The following is a 19,108-nucleotide window of genomic DNA, read 5'->3' as shown; positions in this document are numbered from 1 at the left end:
TGGTAGGGCAGAAGTTTTGAGAAAGGAAGATGAATGAGGCTGAATGCAGGACGCAGTCACTGCTGGCACTTTAGACATGGGCCGGCAGATGGCGAAAGAGGAGAGGACTTTGATGGTTCCAATAATTTTCAAGGCGGGGAACAGCCACTAAAAGGGGCTGATGGGGGTTTGAGTCCACAAGTCTTAATCATTTGTATGGGAAATCAACCTTCTGGGGTAGCTTTCTGAAGCCAATTTAGTGTACAAGCATATCATCCAGAGGAGAGGTCATAAAGTAAGCAACTCTTCATCCAGGGAGTGGGGATCGGAGCTTTGTAATCCTCACAGTGTCATAGAAATTCATTTTCCACTTCACTGAAAAGATCTACTGATGCAGGAACAAGGCTGATGTTCATACTGTTTGCCCTGCGTGCAACGGCCACAAACTAAAAACACTGAAATGAAATACAACCAGCAATTGATATTGATTCAAGCATTTTCATTTACCTCTGTTGTGTTGCTGCAATTTCTTAGGTAGTGAGTAGGCTTCGGTTCTTTTAATATTAAGAACACATTCGGGTGCTGAACAGCTGCCCTGCATTGAATGATCCTCAGCAGTGAGGGGCACAGTGCCTTGCGGATGGTGCTCCAGCTTCAAAGTGTGCATCAGCATCAGACAGTTCAGAATGAGTCTGGTAGTGATGCTCTTTTGCTCAACATTGAGCAAGATGGAGTACAGGTTTTTCTACGAACATTTCCCATTTGCAACAGCCATAGCTGAGTACTTGATGACTGTATTACTAAGATCTGTCTAGATGAAAATGTAATAACCAATCAGAACTCTTAAGCAACCACGTGCCACTAGGCACTCTAAAATATATATAGTAATAGACTGTCACCAAGAGAACTATCTTTGCTCGTTTATATTTGAAATCATAACAAATGTACAGAAACACCACAGTAGAGATGACAAAAGAAGATAACACATGTAAACACATTCTAGACTGTAATTGCCCCGTTTTTCGGTTTTCTGATTTTCCTTCTCGCTAAACTCCGAGTTTTTACCTCAAAGGAGCCAGATGTTAATAATCCACCATTCCAGAAAAATCCAGGAGAAGAAGCAACACAACCACTATGTACAAAGACGACGAGAACATGCTTTATACCACATGCGGGGGTAAAAGAGTCCTGCCATGGCTTATGAACTGCAGACGAGCCGATAGCAAAAGAATAAGAGTTTGTATCTTTAGCTTCAGTTTCCTGGTCCCCAAAGAAGTAGTGATCCACAAGCTACTCCATCAGCTTTTACACAAGGTAACCTCGAGGTTTAGAGGTCATTTCTGAGTACAGGGCCACCGTGTATATATACTGCATAAATCGAAGAGTTGAATCGGCAAAGGAATTAGGACTGATTTTTGTTGCTGAACACACCACCACTGCTGGAAATGACTGACTCTCAACTTGCTTTTTAAAAAAGTCATACTATGACATTTACAAAACATTATCAAAACAAATTCACAGATCTATTACTTTGTTTGGTTGAGACATAAATATAAAACAAGGTAGGTTTCCAAACATCTATATATCTAAAACATAAACTTGGTTACAGTTATATTGTCCTGTGTCCAGGTAGTGTAGTGTTGCTGATTCTGAGAACAACCTCTGTAGAATGATTTGAAAAGCTGCTTTCAATACAAATCCATGCATTTAAAGAAAGCAGGATAATGCTTAACATGTATTATTTGATGATGGTTGAGAGCTTTGATGTATTGAGTATGGCTGACAATTACGATGTCCACTAAGGCTCTGAGAGGTCTTCCTTCTCAGCTGACAGGGTGAAGCAAAATGGCCACAACTTTGTTGCAAACCACAAGCCAACATGTAATTCCAACACCACCTGAAAGTAAAAAAAACAGGCCCAAACGGTTAGTTTAAAAAAAAAAAAAAAGAACAGGCTTCTCCAAATCATCAGCTTAACAACAGAAACATACACCTTTCTACCGCAGGACAAATAATGGGGGCCAAAGATCTGTTAGACTGGTCTGGTTTCTTGTCTGTCTCTTCAGTAGAAAAACTGCAGCAGGCAGAAGCCAGTTTTTTGCCTGAAACAGAACTGAGACAGGAAAGGGCAGCCACTGCGTGAGTGGTTGACTACCTGTTTGTGTGCCTATTATTAGTAGGTGTTTGACGGTAACAAAATGCTTACTAGATTGCACCGTGAAAAACAAGCAACATGTGCTGGTTGTGCAGTACCTGATCTCAGTGCGACTTGCAAGGAATCCTGTCTAGGCTCTCTGAACACAATACACCAGTCTTCAATCCCAGCAGACTTACCCCCAAATACATGACTGACTTTGAATTAAGCAAAAAATGTTAGAGCCCCCACCCCTCTGCAATCTCCATTTACTTGTCTGAGCAATCCACCTGTGCTCAACTCAATTTGACCTCTAGATTCTCCCTAACTTCCACTTCAACAACTAGACTGAGCTGGACGATGCTGGTACAGCCAGCAGTACCTGTAAGTGAACCACAGGATGAAAGCTACACAGGCCCAGGTCCAACCCTGCAGGTGCTTGAGTGTGCACTTTTAAATATTGAATCCAGAATATAGAGGCATGCAAATATCAAGGCAAAATATCGAATGGTAAGCAAGTACAGATTTTTTAAACCTAACTCCACATATATGTATCTAGGTGATACATATATGCATATGTCCAAAGTATTTAGATGTGGAGTTAGATGTAGTAAATCTATACTTCCCTATATGTGCTTACCTTTCAATATTTTGTCCCTGTATATTCTGTTCACAATATTTTTGCACGTCGATATTCTGGGGCTCAATATACAATAGTACAAACTACTGCTACAGCTGAGTGTGTTTGTTGCATACCTAACATCCATGCCCTAGTCTGAGTTATCTGCAGCTGGGTTCGACCACCACTCTCCCTAAACAGTCTAGTCTGCTGGAGAACATATGTGCTCTCTAGGTGGAAGAAACTTAAAATACACATTTGCTAAAACAGCGATAAAATGTTGGGTCTCATTGACTGGAATAAGTCAGCAGTAAATAGCACACCGGTTAAGGTGCACCATGCAAACCTGCCAGACAGTTGTTAAAACGTGTTTTACTCATCAACTATATTATTTGTTTCATGAGTTTTAAACCCTAGCAGAAACAAATAGTGCACACGTAAAATATCTGATATACAAAAGAACACGTTCCCATGCCTCATCAAGTTGATGGAAGACTGTAGGTTTGGGCACTTAGGTGGACTAACAAGTCAAAAAATCAGAGAGAGGCCACCCTGCAAATTAAAAGTTCCATTCTTTATTGTTCATTTCCATCTTCAAAACATATGTCTCTCTCAGTTGTGAGACAGATCCGCCTGGTATGCCTCAACCAGCTCGCTGGTCTTTTTCAAAACAAACGAGTCAGACATTAGCCCCTTAATTACCTTCACTAAGCAGTGATCTGATAAACCTAGCAGACATACATCACTTAAAGGTAAAACCTATTACGTTGTATCCCCTAGTAATAAGGATGCAGTCTTGTAGAAAAAAAAATATGCATATATATATTTGACATCCTAACACTCATTGAAAGACACCTAATATATAAATTAATAACCACAGCAGGAATTTAAAAAAAAAAAAAAAAAAAAGAATCGTGCAAAATAACAAACACATTTACGGTGTGCAATTGACAAATGGTCCAAAAGAGAACCTATCAGTACAATTGCAGACAAAAATGTTTACAAAATGACATCTGCCCAGCCCCAACAGGAAAATACATTATTATAGGTTGTGATCACATTATTTAAAACACTTCTTTATAAATAATAACTATTCCTGTGCATATTATAGGAAAATTCTTCATTAGACATCATAGAACTTCATGAAGTTCTTCTTTTATACTATGCCCCCACCAGCAGGGTTGTCGTAAGCAACTCAGACCAAAAGACAGTTAGCAGAACACACATGTATAGAAAGTCCTAAACTAAACCAAAGTACCAGATTCAATGATCATTATATATCAATACAGACATAAGATCCAGTTGCAAAATGTAATTAGTGATGTACATTGCAATAACACCACCCATTTGGTCGATACCATTCAAATGTGATGACTACATTGCAATAACACCACACATTTGGTCTATACCATTCAAATGTGATGACTTTGTACTTTGGTATACTTTTGGACTTTTGTTGGCCCGTTTCAAAATGGCCACAACATTGGAGACGGAATGCATATCTGAAATTAGATTTTAATACTGGATTGTAATGTGAATGTTTTGGGGAGTGTTCGATATAGTCTCAAAATTAAGCCAAAACCCTTCTTAGTTGATATGGTTGTGAAGGACATCGGAAGAACAATACACTTTCGGACCAATTCATGTAAATGTGACGTTCCTTTCTTGTTAGTGTACTAGCCGTAGGATCATTTGGCTTATTCCATTATGGCCACCATATTTGAGACGATTATATTGTTAATAGTCAGATTTTCGAGGTAACTGTTAAAAATAAAAAAATAAAAATTCTGGTAATTTAAGAATATTGAATGGAAGTTTCTGTTTTAATTGTATATGGGTGATTTACTTGGGTCATGGTATTATTTCTAAGGACATCGTAGTAATGTTACACTTTCGGACCGATGTATGTAAATGTGACGACTGTGTTTGTTAGCGTGCTTGCCATATGTTCATTTGATTCATTCCAATAGGGCCGCCATATTTGAAACAATTATGTTGTCGATTCAGGGTCTACTGCCAATAGTCAGATTTTCGAGGTAACTGTCAAGAAACTTTCTGGCAATTTTAAACATATTAAATGGAAATCTCTTTTCGAATTGTATACAAATGATTTATTTAGGTCATAGCATTAATGTTTGCCATTTAAATATGGCAACCGCTATGTCCAAGATGTTTCTTGACGCTTTTCGATGACGTCTGTAGACGCATTCCAACTGCATTGTTTTGCACTATATGAGGATAGAACTTGATGCTTTCGGATTGTGTGGCGTCTTAATGGATACGGCGTGCTTACGAGGTTCAAATACAAACATGCGGAGTATAAAGGTAAATAATAGGAGGAAGTGACCTATTTTGCGAACCCAGTCCAGAATGAGAAGTGTATATCGATATTTTAACTCTAATTTGGAATTCTGAAGTGAATGAATTTAACTAAATATTGTCATCATAAATTACTATTTTTGGACATGAATTTCAGTGAGAGTGCAGGATTTTCTAGTAGAGTCAGTAACAACAATATTGAAATAAACATAACTAAGATGTCTCAATAGTGAAACTATGTGCTTATTCCACATATCTGGGGTTGACTACTTGTTTGAAAGGTAACTTGGTTGTGGATTGAAGGAGAAATATTTGAGTTATGTATACTCCTGGGTCAGTGGATTAATCTGGTCGCTTTCTCGCGTACTTAGTTTTTAGTTATATTACATACATATTCATTTTGGTTGTTCTGTGTTCGTTTCCTTTTTTCCAGTTACTAGAAATTACCTATATGCTGTTTTGAAAATACGAACTGGCCACAACATACACATAAATTCTGAGTTGGAAAGATGGTCTTGGATGAACTTTACAGGGGAATTAAAATGTATTCGCTAACAAAACAACTAATATAAGGTTGGTTGAGCAATGGAATTAGTTATCCATGGGTGATATATATCAACATAATGTGTGGTTACATGACAATGGCTCTTTCTCCTCTATTCTTACCGATATCTTGGAAGAAAATGGATCATATTACTTATAAAGAGGTATAATTACAAATTAAAAATTATATCCTGTATGAGACAGCATTTATTCACAAATTATCTGTCTTCTGCACACTTTGGGTTAAGATATCACATGGTTACAATGGGTTCTAGAGTTTTTGCTGTTTATTTTCCTTTTTCAATCACCACTATATTCTAACACTTGCATGATAGGTGTAGCTTTTAAAATAGATTTAGTCTATCACTTGGTGTTTTTATGGGTATGTGGTTTCTATATATTATTGTTTATAGTTGGAATATTTTTAGTATATTTATTAATTGTTTAAAATATATAATGGTATGAGATTTGATAATTTCTAATGAGAACTCTTTTTGTGAGGTTTGGTATTTTGTTTGATTAACATAAATGTATTTTTTGGTTATAATTTGTTCATGTGTTGGTATTTAATCAGCCATGAAAAAGTCCTGTAATAGGACGAAACACGTCGGCTGAATCCTGTCAACATCTGTAAGACTGTTTATAGTTGGACCTCTCATGAACTGATTCAAATTTGGCTGAATATCTGAATCCGGCCAATATTTGGGCAATTTCACACAGTTGGACTTTTTTCTTGTGTTTTTTAGAATCAGGCCAGAGTATTTATTATATTATGATATTGCTTTTAGGTTTGGTAGGAATTGTTTGTTGTTATGGACATATCTGTGTTAAATAAATTGATTTATTTGAATTAATTTGCCACATACTGTAGGAAGTTGGCTCTGTATGTACTATTTCAAAGTAAGAAATAGTGTGAACAGAGTCCAAGGGTTCCCCTTAGAGGTAAGATAGTGGCAAAAAGAGATAATTCTAATGCTCTATTTCGTGGTAGTGTGGTCAAGCAGTAGGCTTATCAGAGGGTAGTGTTAAGCATTTGTTTTACACACACAGGCAATAAATGAGGAACACACACTCAAAGACTTACTCCAGACCAATAGGTTTTTATATTGAAAAATATATTTTTCTTAGTTTATTTTAAGAACCACAGGTTCAAGATTTACAAGTAATACTTCAAATGAAAGGTATTTCACTCAGGTATTCTAGGAACTTTGAATAATCACAATAGCATGTACAGTTTTGACAAAAATTGACATTGTAGACACAGTGCAAAAATCAACAGTTCCTGGGGGAGGTAAGTAATTGTTAAGTTCACAGGTAAGTAAAACACTTACAGGGTTCAAAGTTGGGTTCAAGGTAGCCCACCGTTGGGGGTTCAAGGCAACCCCAAAGTTACCAAACCAGCAGCTCAGGGCCAGTCAGGTAAAGAGGTCAAAGAGGTGCCCAAAACACATAGGTGTCAATGGAAACAGGGGTGCCCCGATTCCAGTCTGCCCTCCGTGTCCTCGGAGGGCAGACTAGGGTGGTTTTGTAGGGCACCGGGGGGGACACAAGCAGGCACAGAAAGTACACCCTCAGCGGCGCAGGGGCGGCCAGGTGCAGAGTGCAAACAGGCGTTGAGTTTTGTATAGAAAGCAATGGGGAGACCCGGGGGTCTCTTCAACAATGCAGGCAGGCACAGGGGGGCTCCTCAGGGTAGGCAGAGGGTCGCCTGGGGGTCGCTCCTGCACTGGAGTTCAGTTCCTTCAGGTCCTGGGGGCTGCGGGTGCAGTGTTGGTTCCAGGCGTTGTGTCCCTTGTTACAGGCAGTCGCGGTCAGGGGGAGCCTTTGGATTTCCTCTGCAGGCGTCGCTGTGGGGGATCAGTGGGGTCGTCTCTGGTTACTCACGGGCTCGCAGTCGCTGGGGAGTCCTCCCTGAGGTGTTTTTTTTTCCGCAGGTCAAGCCGGGTGCAGAGTGGAAAGTCTCACGCTTCCGACGGAAAACGTGAAGTCTTTAAAGTTGCTTCTTTGTTGCAGAAAGTTGCAGATGGTTGAACAGAGCCGCTGTTCACGGGAGCTTCTTGGTCCTTTAGGTGCAGGGCAGTCCTCTGGGGCTTCAGAGGTCGCTGGTCCCTGTTGGATGCGTTGCTGTTGTAGTTTTCATCGAAGTAGGGAGACAGGCCGGTGGGGCTGGGGCCAAATCAGTTGTCGTCTCCGTCTTCACTGCAGGGCTTCAGGTCAGCAGTCCTTCTTCTTCTTTAGGTTGCAGGAATCTATCTTCCTCGGTCATGGGGGCACCTAAATACTGGATTTAGGGGTGTGTTTAGGTCTGGGAGGGCAGTAGACAATGGCTACTGTCCTTCAGGGTGGCTACACCCTCTTTGTGCCCCCTCCCTGTGGGGAGGGGGGGCACATCCCTAATCCTATTGGAGGAATCCTCCATCCACAAGATGGAGGATTTCTAAAAGTAAGAGTCACCTCAGCTCGGGACACCTTAGGGGCTGTCCTGACTGTGGGGTGACTCCTCCTTGTTTTTCTAATTATCTCCTCCAGCCTTGCCGCCAAAAGTGGGGGCAGTGGCCGGAGGGGCGGGCATCTCCACTAGCTGGGATGCCCTGTGTGCTGTAACAAAGGGGGTGAGCCAGGTGTTACAGTTCCTGCAGGGGGAGGTGAGAAGCACCTCCACCCAGTACAGGCTTTGTTCCTGGCCACAGAGTGACAAAGGCACTCTCCCCATGTGGCCAGCAACATGTCTGGTGTGTGGCAGGCTGGCAAAAACTAGTCATCCCACACTGGAAGTCGGGTATGTTTTCAGGGGGCATCTCTAAGATGCCCTCTGGGTGTATTTTACAATAAATTGCATACTGGCATAAGTGTGCATTTATTGTGCTCAGAAGTTTGATACCAAACTTCCCAGTTTTCAGTGTAGCCATTATGGTGCTGAGGAGTTCGTGTTTGACAGACTCCCAGACCATATACTCTTATGGCTACCCTGCACTTACAATGTCTAAGGTTTTGCTTAGACACTGTAGGGGCATAGTGCTCATGCACATATGCCCTCACCTGTGGTATAGTGCACCCTGCCTTAGGGCTGTAAGGCCTGCTAGAGGGGTGACTTACCTATGCCACAGGCAGTGTGAGGTTGGCATGGCACTCTGAGGGGAGTGCAATGTCGACTTAGTCATTTTCTCCCCACCAGCACACACAAGCTGTGAGGCAGTGTGCATGTGCTGAGTGAGGGGTCTCTAGGGTGGCATAAGACATGCTGCAGCCCTAGAGACCTTCCCTGGCATCAGGGCCCTTGGTACCAGGGGTACCAGTTACAAGGGACTTACCTGAGTGCCAGGGTTGTGCCAATTGTGGAGACAAAGGTACAGTTTAGGGAAAGAACACTGATGCTGTGGCCTGGTTAGCAGGGTCCCAGCACACTTTCAAATCATAACTTAGCATCAGCAAAGGCAAAAAGTCAGGGGGTAACCATGCCAAGGAGGCATTTCCTTACACATACCCATTCATATTTTCTGTAATCACATTTTCCAACTGGATCTTATGTCTGTATTGATATATAATGATCATTGAATCTGTTACTTTGTTTTAGTTTAGAACTTTCTATACATGTGTGCTCCGCCAACTGTGTTTTGGTCTGTGAGTAACTGGTTTAGTTTTTTTTCTATCCCAGCATACGTACTTTTCCAGCAGGTACGTGTTTAGTGTTTGAGCACCGTCTGTACAAACATTCGAATTGATAGGAATGTGCAGCTAAAAAACAGTCATCGTTGTCTTAATCTTTAGCATTGTCGTAAGCAACTGTATAACCATCTTTGATTCCAGCTTCCCGAGCTTTACTTCTCAGTTGCTTCTATTACTTCATACAGGCCAATAAGGGTGTAAACAAAGAAATCACTCAAACCGTTTATGAACCTCTGAATACGAAAAGTCCTATTTATGCAAGCTTTTATATATATTGGCATGTATTACCACAAAAATATCCAGTCTGCGCCAGGCAGTTTTCTTTTTATTTTGAAGTATGACCTTTCACAATGCTATCCTCTACACATCATGCTGAGCTATATGTAATAAAATGGTGAGTATCCAATCAATCATGTGAGTCAGGGTCCAAATGTTGAAGGTTGCAATGTTTATGAAAAAAACTGATAATTCTCTACTTTCAGCAAAGTACCTTCAACGTCCAGAACCAAAGAAAATGCTGTTTTAATATTTTAGGGAAAAACATAACTTTTCTGATAACCGAATCTTTGTTCATCACAATATCAACTGGAGTTCCTACTGAACTTCCAGAAGGGCCATGGCTGAAACTTGGGATTGACTTAATATGTCCATTTAGTTCACTTCCAAATCATTCAAAGTTTGCATTGGTCCTCACAGATTACTATACCAAATGGCCTAAAGTGAGCTTCATTAGGCAACCATATTCCCGAACTGTGATAACATTTCTTGGCGATGTTTGTATGAGAGAAGTTTTACCCGAAGTGTATTGTCTCCGATAATGGAGCACAAATTGTTTCCTACGATGTAAAGGAGTTTCTTAAAACCAGTAGCATAAAACACCTCAAGAGCTCATTATATCACCCCCAAACGAATGGTCTTATAGAGCGCTTTAACAGAGTGCTAGACAGTGTGTATGATGGGCCTTACAGAACAAGTTTGAGATTAGTACTACTGTACAAACTATGTTGTGGTTTTATAGAACCACACTCAAATCTTCTACCCAAGTTTATCCTTTTGAACTACTTAGAGGTAGGAAACCAGCTACTGAATTCAGGCACGTGTGGGTGTCGAAATGGTTGAAATAAAAAGTGGATGGGGAAAATTCGGACAGTCTGGTGAGGAAAATGTTACTTTTGCTCAATGTAAACAAAAGAATTACTATAGTATAAGAAAACGAGTTTCTGACAAACCTATTGGTGTTGGTGATTATGTAAGAATTAAGAAATGTTCACATGTTTAGAAAAGGATAATCAAAATATTGCGCACCAGATAGGGTTGAGAAAACTTGTGGAACTGTGAGAGTTGAAGGTGGTCATTGGTGGAATTGTTCGAAAGTTGCTGAAGTCCACCATCAACATTATAGCACAGACTCAAATGTAGCTAAAAGCAATGATGTCTATGAAACCCAGAAATAGAGAAAAGTGGAACCTGATGATTTTCTAGGTGATCACAAAGAATCCTTACCTGTACAAAGGAGCATAAGAAAACTTACTTTACCACTCAGTTAAGATGATGTGTATTTAATATACTGTCTCACTAGTAAGAATCTATTCAAGAAAATTGTTTTATTCACTAGGTTACATAAATATTTTATATTTATGTAATTCTATTAAGTCTTGTTATATATATTTAGGTTATTTATTCATGCCTGATTTAATGCTGTCTAGGTGTATACAACGTAATAATATTATTAAAGAGTAGTAGCATTTGTTTATTACACCCTTCTAGATATATTTCTTCTTGGTTCTTAAATAGTTTAGTTTGAAGAGGAAAACTAATGTAGTGTCTTGGGACTCGGATCCACCTGTGATGCTGCGCTGGTCTCATTAGCGGCTTGTGACATTCCAAATGGAATGTTGGATTATGGAGCCCTAAGACAGTGAGGATCGTTGAACTACCACTCTGGCTGTGTATCCTGAGGGAAAGCTCTATTGTCGCTGCGGCCAGGGGAGGTTTCTTCAACAACAAAAAATGTGCGGTTAATAACTGTCCAGACGTCTTTGTACTTATATTTATCAACACCTTTGTTTCAGAGCTCTTTCAGTGAATGTTCTACAGCAAACAGCGCGCGCAGAGAAACGGCTGTTGAACATTCACAGCAAGAGCTGTGAAGGGGGGCTTAGGTCAGACCCTGATTCTCCCATGGCTTGGCTAAACTGTTTTTTCTCGTTCAGCTGGACCAATTAGATCCAGCAGCTGAGCAGCATTGCCCCTCCCTTTCCAAAGCTCAAGTGATTCTGTGAGCTACGTGAGGAAAGAGGGGGAAGGCTTCGGTGTGCCCTGCACCACAGCCTCTGCCTTTCACTTTCCCTTGCCCACTCCATATATTTGGTCAGGCAGGAGAAAGTGACAGGCAGAAGCTATGGATTAGAACATTGAAATGCTGAGAGCAACAGGCCTATATCAGTTTATATAGGCCTCTGTTGCTCCATTGTCTTCAAGACAGCTCTCCCAGTGTTCTAATATAGCCTTGTAGCCAGCTGTCGATTGCTATACAGGTTGCTAAGCGACATAAGCCAGAGTGATAGGCATGAGCCACAGGTGGGCCCCTGTGACAAGGGAGAGGGCCTTTAACATCAGGCATAGCCCGAGGCAGAAGGGCTATAAGGCTATTACAACATTCCACCCACTGAGGGTACAATGTTCTAAGTTAAATAGGGAAAAACATGAAGAAAACATTGGAATGTTGGAGCTTGGGCTTATACCAGTCATTAAAAGCCTTGAGCTACTATATTGTCTTCAATGGAGCTCTCAACATTCTAATGTTCTAATCATGCTTAAAACAGTGAGTACAGAAAAATAGACATTTGCCGACAATGTAGAAGAAAAAGTTACTTACCTATAGAACTCTAGTATACTTACTTGCTGGCTATCGACCATTCTCAACTTCAGTATACCCTGACAACTAGTGGTGGGATGGGAAAATGATCGAGAAGTATAATTTCTAAGCCATAGGTGAAGGTAATGTGCACATATGCTTTCTGTCAGGGTACACATTAGCCCTTTCTAGTGTTTATGTGTACCTCACCACTTCATGACTCTAAGATTAGGAATCAAGATAACATCCCAGGTTGGAGAACTATTGCAAAAGGTATCGTTTCCTCTCTGCCAAAATGTATTGATTAGAATCTGTCTTTTTCAGCCTCATTGTATTCCTAATAAAGATGCCATTTGGCTCTTTTCCGTCTTTACACCACAATATTCTGTCTTTAAGCCATTTGTATTGTCACAGGATCATTTGCGACAACTGACTGACAATCTCTCCGTCTCTTAATTGGGGGAAGAATCATTCAGCGCAAACCTGTCCTTTGCTTGCTACCACTTAGTACTATGATGTTGCTGCCAATGCCTTAGAAGAGTTGCCTGTTGAAGGCCGAGCATCTCTGTTGGCAGCAACAACTCCTCCACCAAAGCAGCCTTGTCTATCGAACCCTAAGTCATTAAACAAGCCTAGCAGAGCTAGAGAAAACCCTAATCCAAGCTGATAACCCCAAAGTCCTTAAAGAACTAGTCTGAGTCTCCCATAGACAATCTTTGATTTTAACAACCCCAGCTCAGTCGGTACTGGTGATGGCCAGTTCCCTAAAGAGCAAGACTTCATCCCAATCAATTGACAAGGCCACATATCTCAAGACATACGGCAAGAATATGTAGTGGTTCAACAGCCCCTACCATAGCCAGCTCAATTCCATTGCCATCATGGCTTGCTCCAGGCTGAATCTGTCGAATTAGTTGAAAGAGACACTTCCTTGCTTCAGGAATGTGCTTGAGAGGAGTACAAGTTCATGTTCAACATAAGCAAAGAAGCTGTGGAACAAAAACCACCAATGTTCCAGGATTACAATGATACTGCCTACAGGACATTTCCTCTTAACGAGCAACTTATTTTCTATGAAAATCATCTGGAGCCACTAATATTATTAGCACTGTAACTGTGACCACATCAGACAATATTATATTAGTGGCCACTCTATGCAGGATTACCAGCAGTATCATCTTAGCACATTGCAGGGCTACCGGCAATAATGTAAAGAAATCTTTGCCACTTTGGAATGCTTCTGCACGAGTAATACTAATACAGGGTCACCAGTAGGTAGTTATAGTTAGGGATGCTTTTCCACAGGTGGAGCATTGTTTGTTTTGCTAATACCTTTGGCTCCGTTTGACCAATATTCATGAAACTTCCAAAAAAGAGTTCATTCATCTCAGCTCCTTCCTAGAAAGTTTCGGGTTGATTCATCAAGCAGGGGCCAAAAAAAATGGGGGTTCCAAAACGTAAAATCCCCATGCATTTTCCATAGACTTCTTTAGACACGGCTACAGCAAAAACTGCTGAATGAAATTACACCAAATTCGTCAGGCAGCTAGATCATGGTCAGCAGATTGTGCTTTTTGTGATTTGGAGTAATCCATTCAGTAGTTTTTGAGAAATTAAGGATAAAAAATAATTGTATATTTGGACACAGTTGACAGTCTAAGCAGGTACATTCATTGCCATACCGGTGTCATATTACAAAACGTGTCCTGCGGGACACAACGGGCGTATGCACCCACTTTGTGTACCACTAGGACACTGGTATTACAGAACGGAATGTAGATGCTTATGCTGCTCCTCCTGTAATACTGATAGCGTTGGTGCACATGTAGCACCAGTGATATCTTGAGAAGGCCTTCCCTCTGGGGGGGATAGAGAGGATTCCATGAACACCCCCAACCCCACAGAAATTCCCTTTGCAGGCAAGAGCATTCACTCACTGCTCCCGCCTGCAGCGGGATCTCTGTCCCCATTCTACGGTGCAGGTAGGTGCCCCATGCACAGCCAAACAAGGAGCAGCTGATTAAAGCAGTTGCTCCATATTTCCCTGAATATGCTGCCCTGTGTTCGCAGCTACCCTGAGGGCAGCACAATCATAGTAAATGGGCACACTATTCATGTTTGTGCCCGGAACACCTGTTTACAGTTGCTCCATTGCACAAATATGAACAGTGAACTTGATACATAATACAGCCATAGATGGGCAATCTATAGCAAGTCTTACACAATATCTTTGAAGCCAGAGTGGTCTAATTATCGAGACCCTTGCTACACACCTGAACGCCTGATACAACCAGTCCATCTCTAAAATGGACAGAGGGGCTTGGTTCCTAGGCGATGGCTTAATATTGGCCGTGACTGGTGCATTCGTGAGTGTCTTTCCTTCAACTCCTCTTTTCCTAAGGGGCCTTCAGATGATCATACAGGGCTTAGGATGCCAAGTCATCATAATATATCAGGCTAGGTCTCAACAATTCTTGTTCTTGAGCCATCTGCTTCAGAAGGTCAATGGGGAGGTGCAAGAGAATGGCACCGCACCTCTAACATGAGCACCTGGTTCCTGAAGAACTAGGTCCTGCCAGCTACTCTTCCATGAGGACACAATACAAGAGCAAAAGGCTCGGAGTATGCGTAAACAAAACATCAAGGCATTCGACTGCTCAATGAATGATGTTGTAGGAAGCTGGCTCTGGATATACTATATCAAAATGTAATATAATGTGCACAGAGTCCAGGGGTTCCCCAAGAGGATTGACAGAGGCAATAATGGATAATACTAATGTACTATTTGTGGTAGCGTGGTCGAGCAGTTAGGCTTATCAGACGGTACTGTTAAGCATTTGTTGTACACACACAAGCAATAAGGGAAAAAAACACACTCAATGACAACTTCAGACCAATAGGTTTTTAAATAGAAAAATATTCTTTTGTTAATTTATTTCTAGAACCACAAGATTGATTTAGCAGGTAAATACATTAAATGAAAGGTACTTTACACAACAATACTTAGAACTCTGAATGGAATCAACAATGTACAGTTATCTTTAAAATGACAAAAAGCTATTTTAAAAGTGGACACTGCAATTTTCAACAGTTCCTGGGGGAGGTAAGTAAAGTAAAGTTTTTGAGGTAAGTAACAAACTTATGGGTTCAATCTCCGGGGCATAGGTAGTCCACCATTGGGGGTTCAAGATAACCCCAAACACCCAGCACCACCAACACAGGGCCGGTTAGGTGCAGAGGTCAAACAGGAGCCAAAATAACATGGGCCCCTATGGAGACACGGGGTACTCCGGTTCCGGTCTGCGATCAGGTAAGTACCCACATTGTCAGAGGGCACACCGGGGGGGGGTGTTTGGAGGAGTACTGGAGGGGCCCCAAGTAGGCACAAAAACCACACACTCAGCAGCAGGAGGGCGGACGGGTGCACTGTGCAAACAGGGCGTCGGGTTCTCAATAGAACTCTATGGAGGGACATTGGGGTCACTTAGGCGCTGCAAGCAGGGCACAGGAGGGCCTCTCGGGCAAGCCACAGACTGGGCAAGGGTGAGGACTGCCTGCTGGTCGTTGCTGCACCGGTGGTCGGTTTCTCTCGGGCCTTGGGGCTCTGGGTGCAGTGCCTCTCCAGGCGACGAATATCTTTGTCCCGGGCAGTCACGGTCAGGGGGGTCCTCGGGATTCCCTCTGCAGGCATTGTCGTGGGGGTGTAGAGAGGTCAGCCGAGGGTGGACACGTCGTTGGAGTCGCCTAGGGATCCTCTCAGCTAGTTGGTTTCTCTGGACACAGGCTGGAGGCGTCGGGTGCAGAGTAGCTGGACTCACGCTTCTGGAGTGAGCTGAGTCCCTTTAAAGATGGTTTCTTTGTCTTCTTTTTGGACAGGTCCGCTGTCCACTGGAGTTTCTTGGTCCTCGGTGGTGCAGGCAGTCCCCTAGAGGCTTTTCAGAAGTCGCAGGTCCTGCAGAACACGTTGCTTCTTTTCTTGCAGCTTTTTGAAGCCAGAGACGGGCCGTCGGGCTGGGGCTGAGTCAGTTGTTGCCTCCTGTAGGAGGCTGGACTGGCTTGTAGTGAGTACCAAGGGGTACTTGCACCTTGCACCAGGCCCAGTTATCCCTTATTAGTGTATAGGGTGTCTAGCAGCATAGGCTGATAGATAATGGTAGCTTAGCAGAGCAGCTTAGGCTGAACTAGGAGACGTGTGAAGCTACTACAGTACCACCTAGTGTCATATGCACAATATCATAAGAAAACACAATACACAGTTATACTAAAAATAAAGGTACTTTTTTTTTATAACAATATGCCAAAGTATCTCAGAGTGTACCCTCAGTGAGAGGATAGGAAATATACACAAGATATATATACACAATACCAAAAATATGCAGTATAGTCTTAGAAAACAGTGCAAACAATGTATAGTTACAATAGGATGCAATGGGGACACATAGGGATAGGGGCAACACAAACCATATACTCCAAAAGTGGAATGCAAACCACGAATGGACCCCAAACCTATGTGACCTTGTAGAGGGTCGCTGGGACTATTAGAAAATAGTGAGAGGTAGAAAAATAACCCTCCCCAAGACCCTGAAAAGTGAGTGCAAAGTGCACTAAAGTTCCCCCAAGGACAAAGAAGTCGTGATAGAGGAATAATGCAGGAAAGACACAAACCAACAATGCAACAACGATGGATTTCCAATCTAGGGTACCTGTGGAACAAGGGGACCAAGTCCAAAAGTCACAAGCAAGTCGGAGATGGGCATATGCCCAGGAAATGCCAGCTGTGGGTGCAAAGAAGCTTCTACTGGACAGAAGAGGCTGAGGTTTCTGCAGGAACAAAAAGGGCTAGAGACTTCCCCTTTGGTGGACGGATCCCTCTCGCCGTGGAGAGTCGTGCAGAAGTGTTTTCCCGCCGAAAGAACGGCAACAAGCCTTGCTAGCTGCAAATCGTGCGGTTAGCGTTTTTGGACGCTGCTGTGGCCCAGGAAGGACCAGGATGTTGCAAATTGCGCCAGGAGGTAGAGGGGACGTTGAGCAAGACAAGGAGCCCTCTCAGCAGCAGGTAGCACCCGGAGAAGTGCCAGAAACAGGCACTACGAGGATGCGTGAAACGGTGCTCACCCGAAGTTACACAAAGGAGTCCCACGTCACCGGAGACCAACTTAGAAAGTCGTGCAATGCAGGTTAGAGTGCCGTGGACCCAGGCTTGGCTGTGCACAAAGGATTTCCGCCGGAAGTGCACAGGGGCCGGAGTAGCTGCATAAGTTGCGGTTCCCAGCAATGCAGTCTAGCGAGGTGAGGCAAGGACTTACCTCCACCAAACTTGGACTGAAGAGTCACTGGACTGTGGGAGTCACCTGGACAGAGTTGCTGGATTCGAGGGACCTCGCTCGTCGTGCTGAGAGGAGACCCAAGGGACCGGTAATGCAGCTTTTTGGTGCCTGCGGTTGCAGGGGGAAGATTCCGTCGACCCACGGGAGATTTCTTCGGAGCTTCTAGTGCAGAGAGGAGGCAGACTACCCCCACAGCATGCACCACCAGGAAAACAGTCGAGAAGGCGTCAGGATCAGCGTTACAGAGTTGCAGTAGTCGTCTTAGCTACTATGTTGCAGTTTTGCAGGCTTCCAGCGCGGTCAGCAGTCGATTCCTTGGCAGAAGGTGAAGAGAGAGATGCAGAGGAACTCGGATGAGCTCTTGCATTCGTTATCTAAAGTTTCCCCAGAGACAGAGACCCTAAATAGCCACAAAAGAGGGTTTGGCTACCTAGGAGAGAGGATAGGCTAGCAACACCTGAAGGAGCCTATCAGAAGGAGTCTCTGACGTCACCTGGTGGCTCTGGCCACTCAGAGCAGTCCAGTGTGCCAGCAGCACCTCTGTTTCCAAGATGGCAGAGGTCTGGAGCACACTGGAGGAGCTCTGGACACCTCCCAGGGGAGGTGCAGGTCAGGGGAGTGGTCACTCCCCTTTCCTTTGTCCAGTTTCGCGCCAGAGCAGGGCTAAGGGGTCCCCTGAACCGGTGTAGACTGGCTTATGCAGAATTGGGCACATCTGTGCCCAAGAAAGCATTTCCAGAGGCTGGGGGAGGCTACTCCTCCCCTGCCTTCACACCATTTTCCAAAGGCAGAGGGTGTAACACCCTCTCTCAGAGGAAGTTCTTTGTTCTGCCATCCTGGGCCAGGCCTGGCTGGACCCCAGGAGGGCAGATGCCTGTCTGAGGGGTTGGCAGCAGCAGCAGCTGCAGTGAAACCCCAGGAAAGGCAGTTTGGCAGTACCAGGGTCTGTGCTACAGACCACTGGGATCATGGGATTGTGCCAACTATGCCAGGATGGCATAGAGGGGGCAATTCCATGATCATAGACATGTTACATGGCCATATTCGGAGTTACCATTGTGAAGCTACATATAGGTAGTGACCTATATGTACTGCACGCGTGTAATGGTGTCCCCGCACTCACAAAGTCCGGGGAATTGGCCCTGAACAATGTGGGGGCACCTTGGCTAGTGCCAGGGTGCCCTCACACTAAGTAACTTTGCACCTAACCTTTACCAGGTAAAGGTTAGACATATAGGTGACTTATAAGTTACTTAAGTGCAGTGTAAAATGGCTGTGAAATAACGTGGACGTTATTTCACTCAGGCTGCAGTGGCAGGCCTGTGTAAGAATTGTCAGAGCTCCCTATGGGTGGCAAAAGAAATGCTGCAGCCCATAGGGATCTCCTGGAACCCCAATACCCTGGGTACCTCAGTACCATATACTAGGGAATTATAAGGGTGTTCCAGTAAGCCAATGTAAATTGGTAAAATTGGTCACTAGCCTGTTAGTGACAATTTAGAAAGAAATGAGAGAGCATAACCACTGAGGTTCTGATTAGCAGAGCCTCAGTGAGACAGTTAGTCACTACACAGGTAACACATTCAGGCACACTTATGAGCACTGGGGCCCTGGTGAACAGGGTCCCAGTGACACATACAACTAAAACAACATATATACAGTGA

At 43.2% G+C, this 19,108-nt stretch overlaps 1 protein-coding gene across 1 annotated transcript in view; it reads right to left on the bottom strand.

The window, feature by feature from the left end:
* Positions 1–889: 889 nt before the first annotated feature.
* Positions 890–19,108, bottom strand: part of GET1 (guided entry of tail-anchored proteins factor 1) — a 281,019-nt gene continuing 262,800 nt past the window's right edge. Inside the window, exon 5 of the mRNA XM_069202576.1 lies at positions 890–1,876. Within this exon, the coding sequence (XP_069058677.1) occupies positions 1,803–1,876 (74 nt within the window). The 3' untranslated portion in view covers positions 890–1,802. The remainder of the gene's footprint in view (positions 1,877–19,108) is intronic.

The sequence above is a fragment of the Pleurodeles waltl genome, chromosome 8 (genome assembly GCF_031143425.1).
Source record: "Pleurodeles waltl isolate 20211129_DDA chromosome 8, aPleWal1.hap1.20221129, whole genome shotgun sequence".
Taxonomy (NCBI): domain Eukaryota; kingdom Metazoa; phylum Chordata; class Amphibia; order Caudata; family Salamandridae; genus Pleurodeles; species Pleurodeles waltl.
Note: the sequence above shows the minus strand (reverse complement) of the source record. Positions and strands in the feature narration are given on the sequence as shown.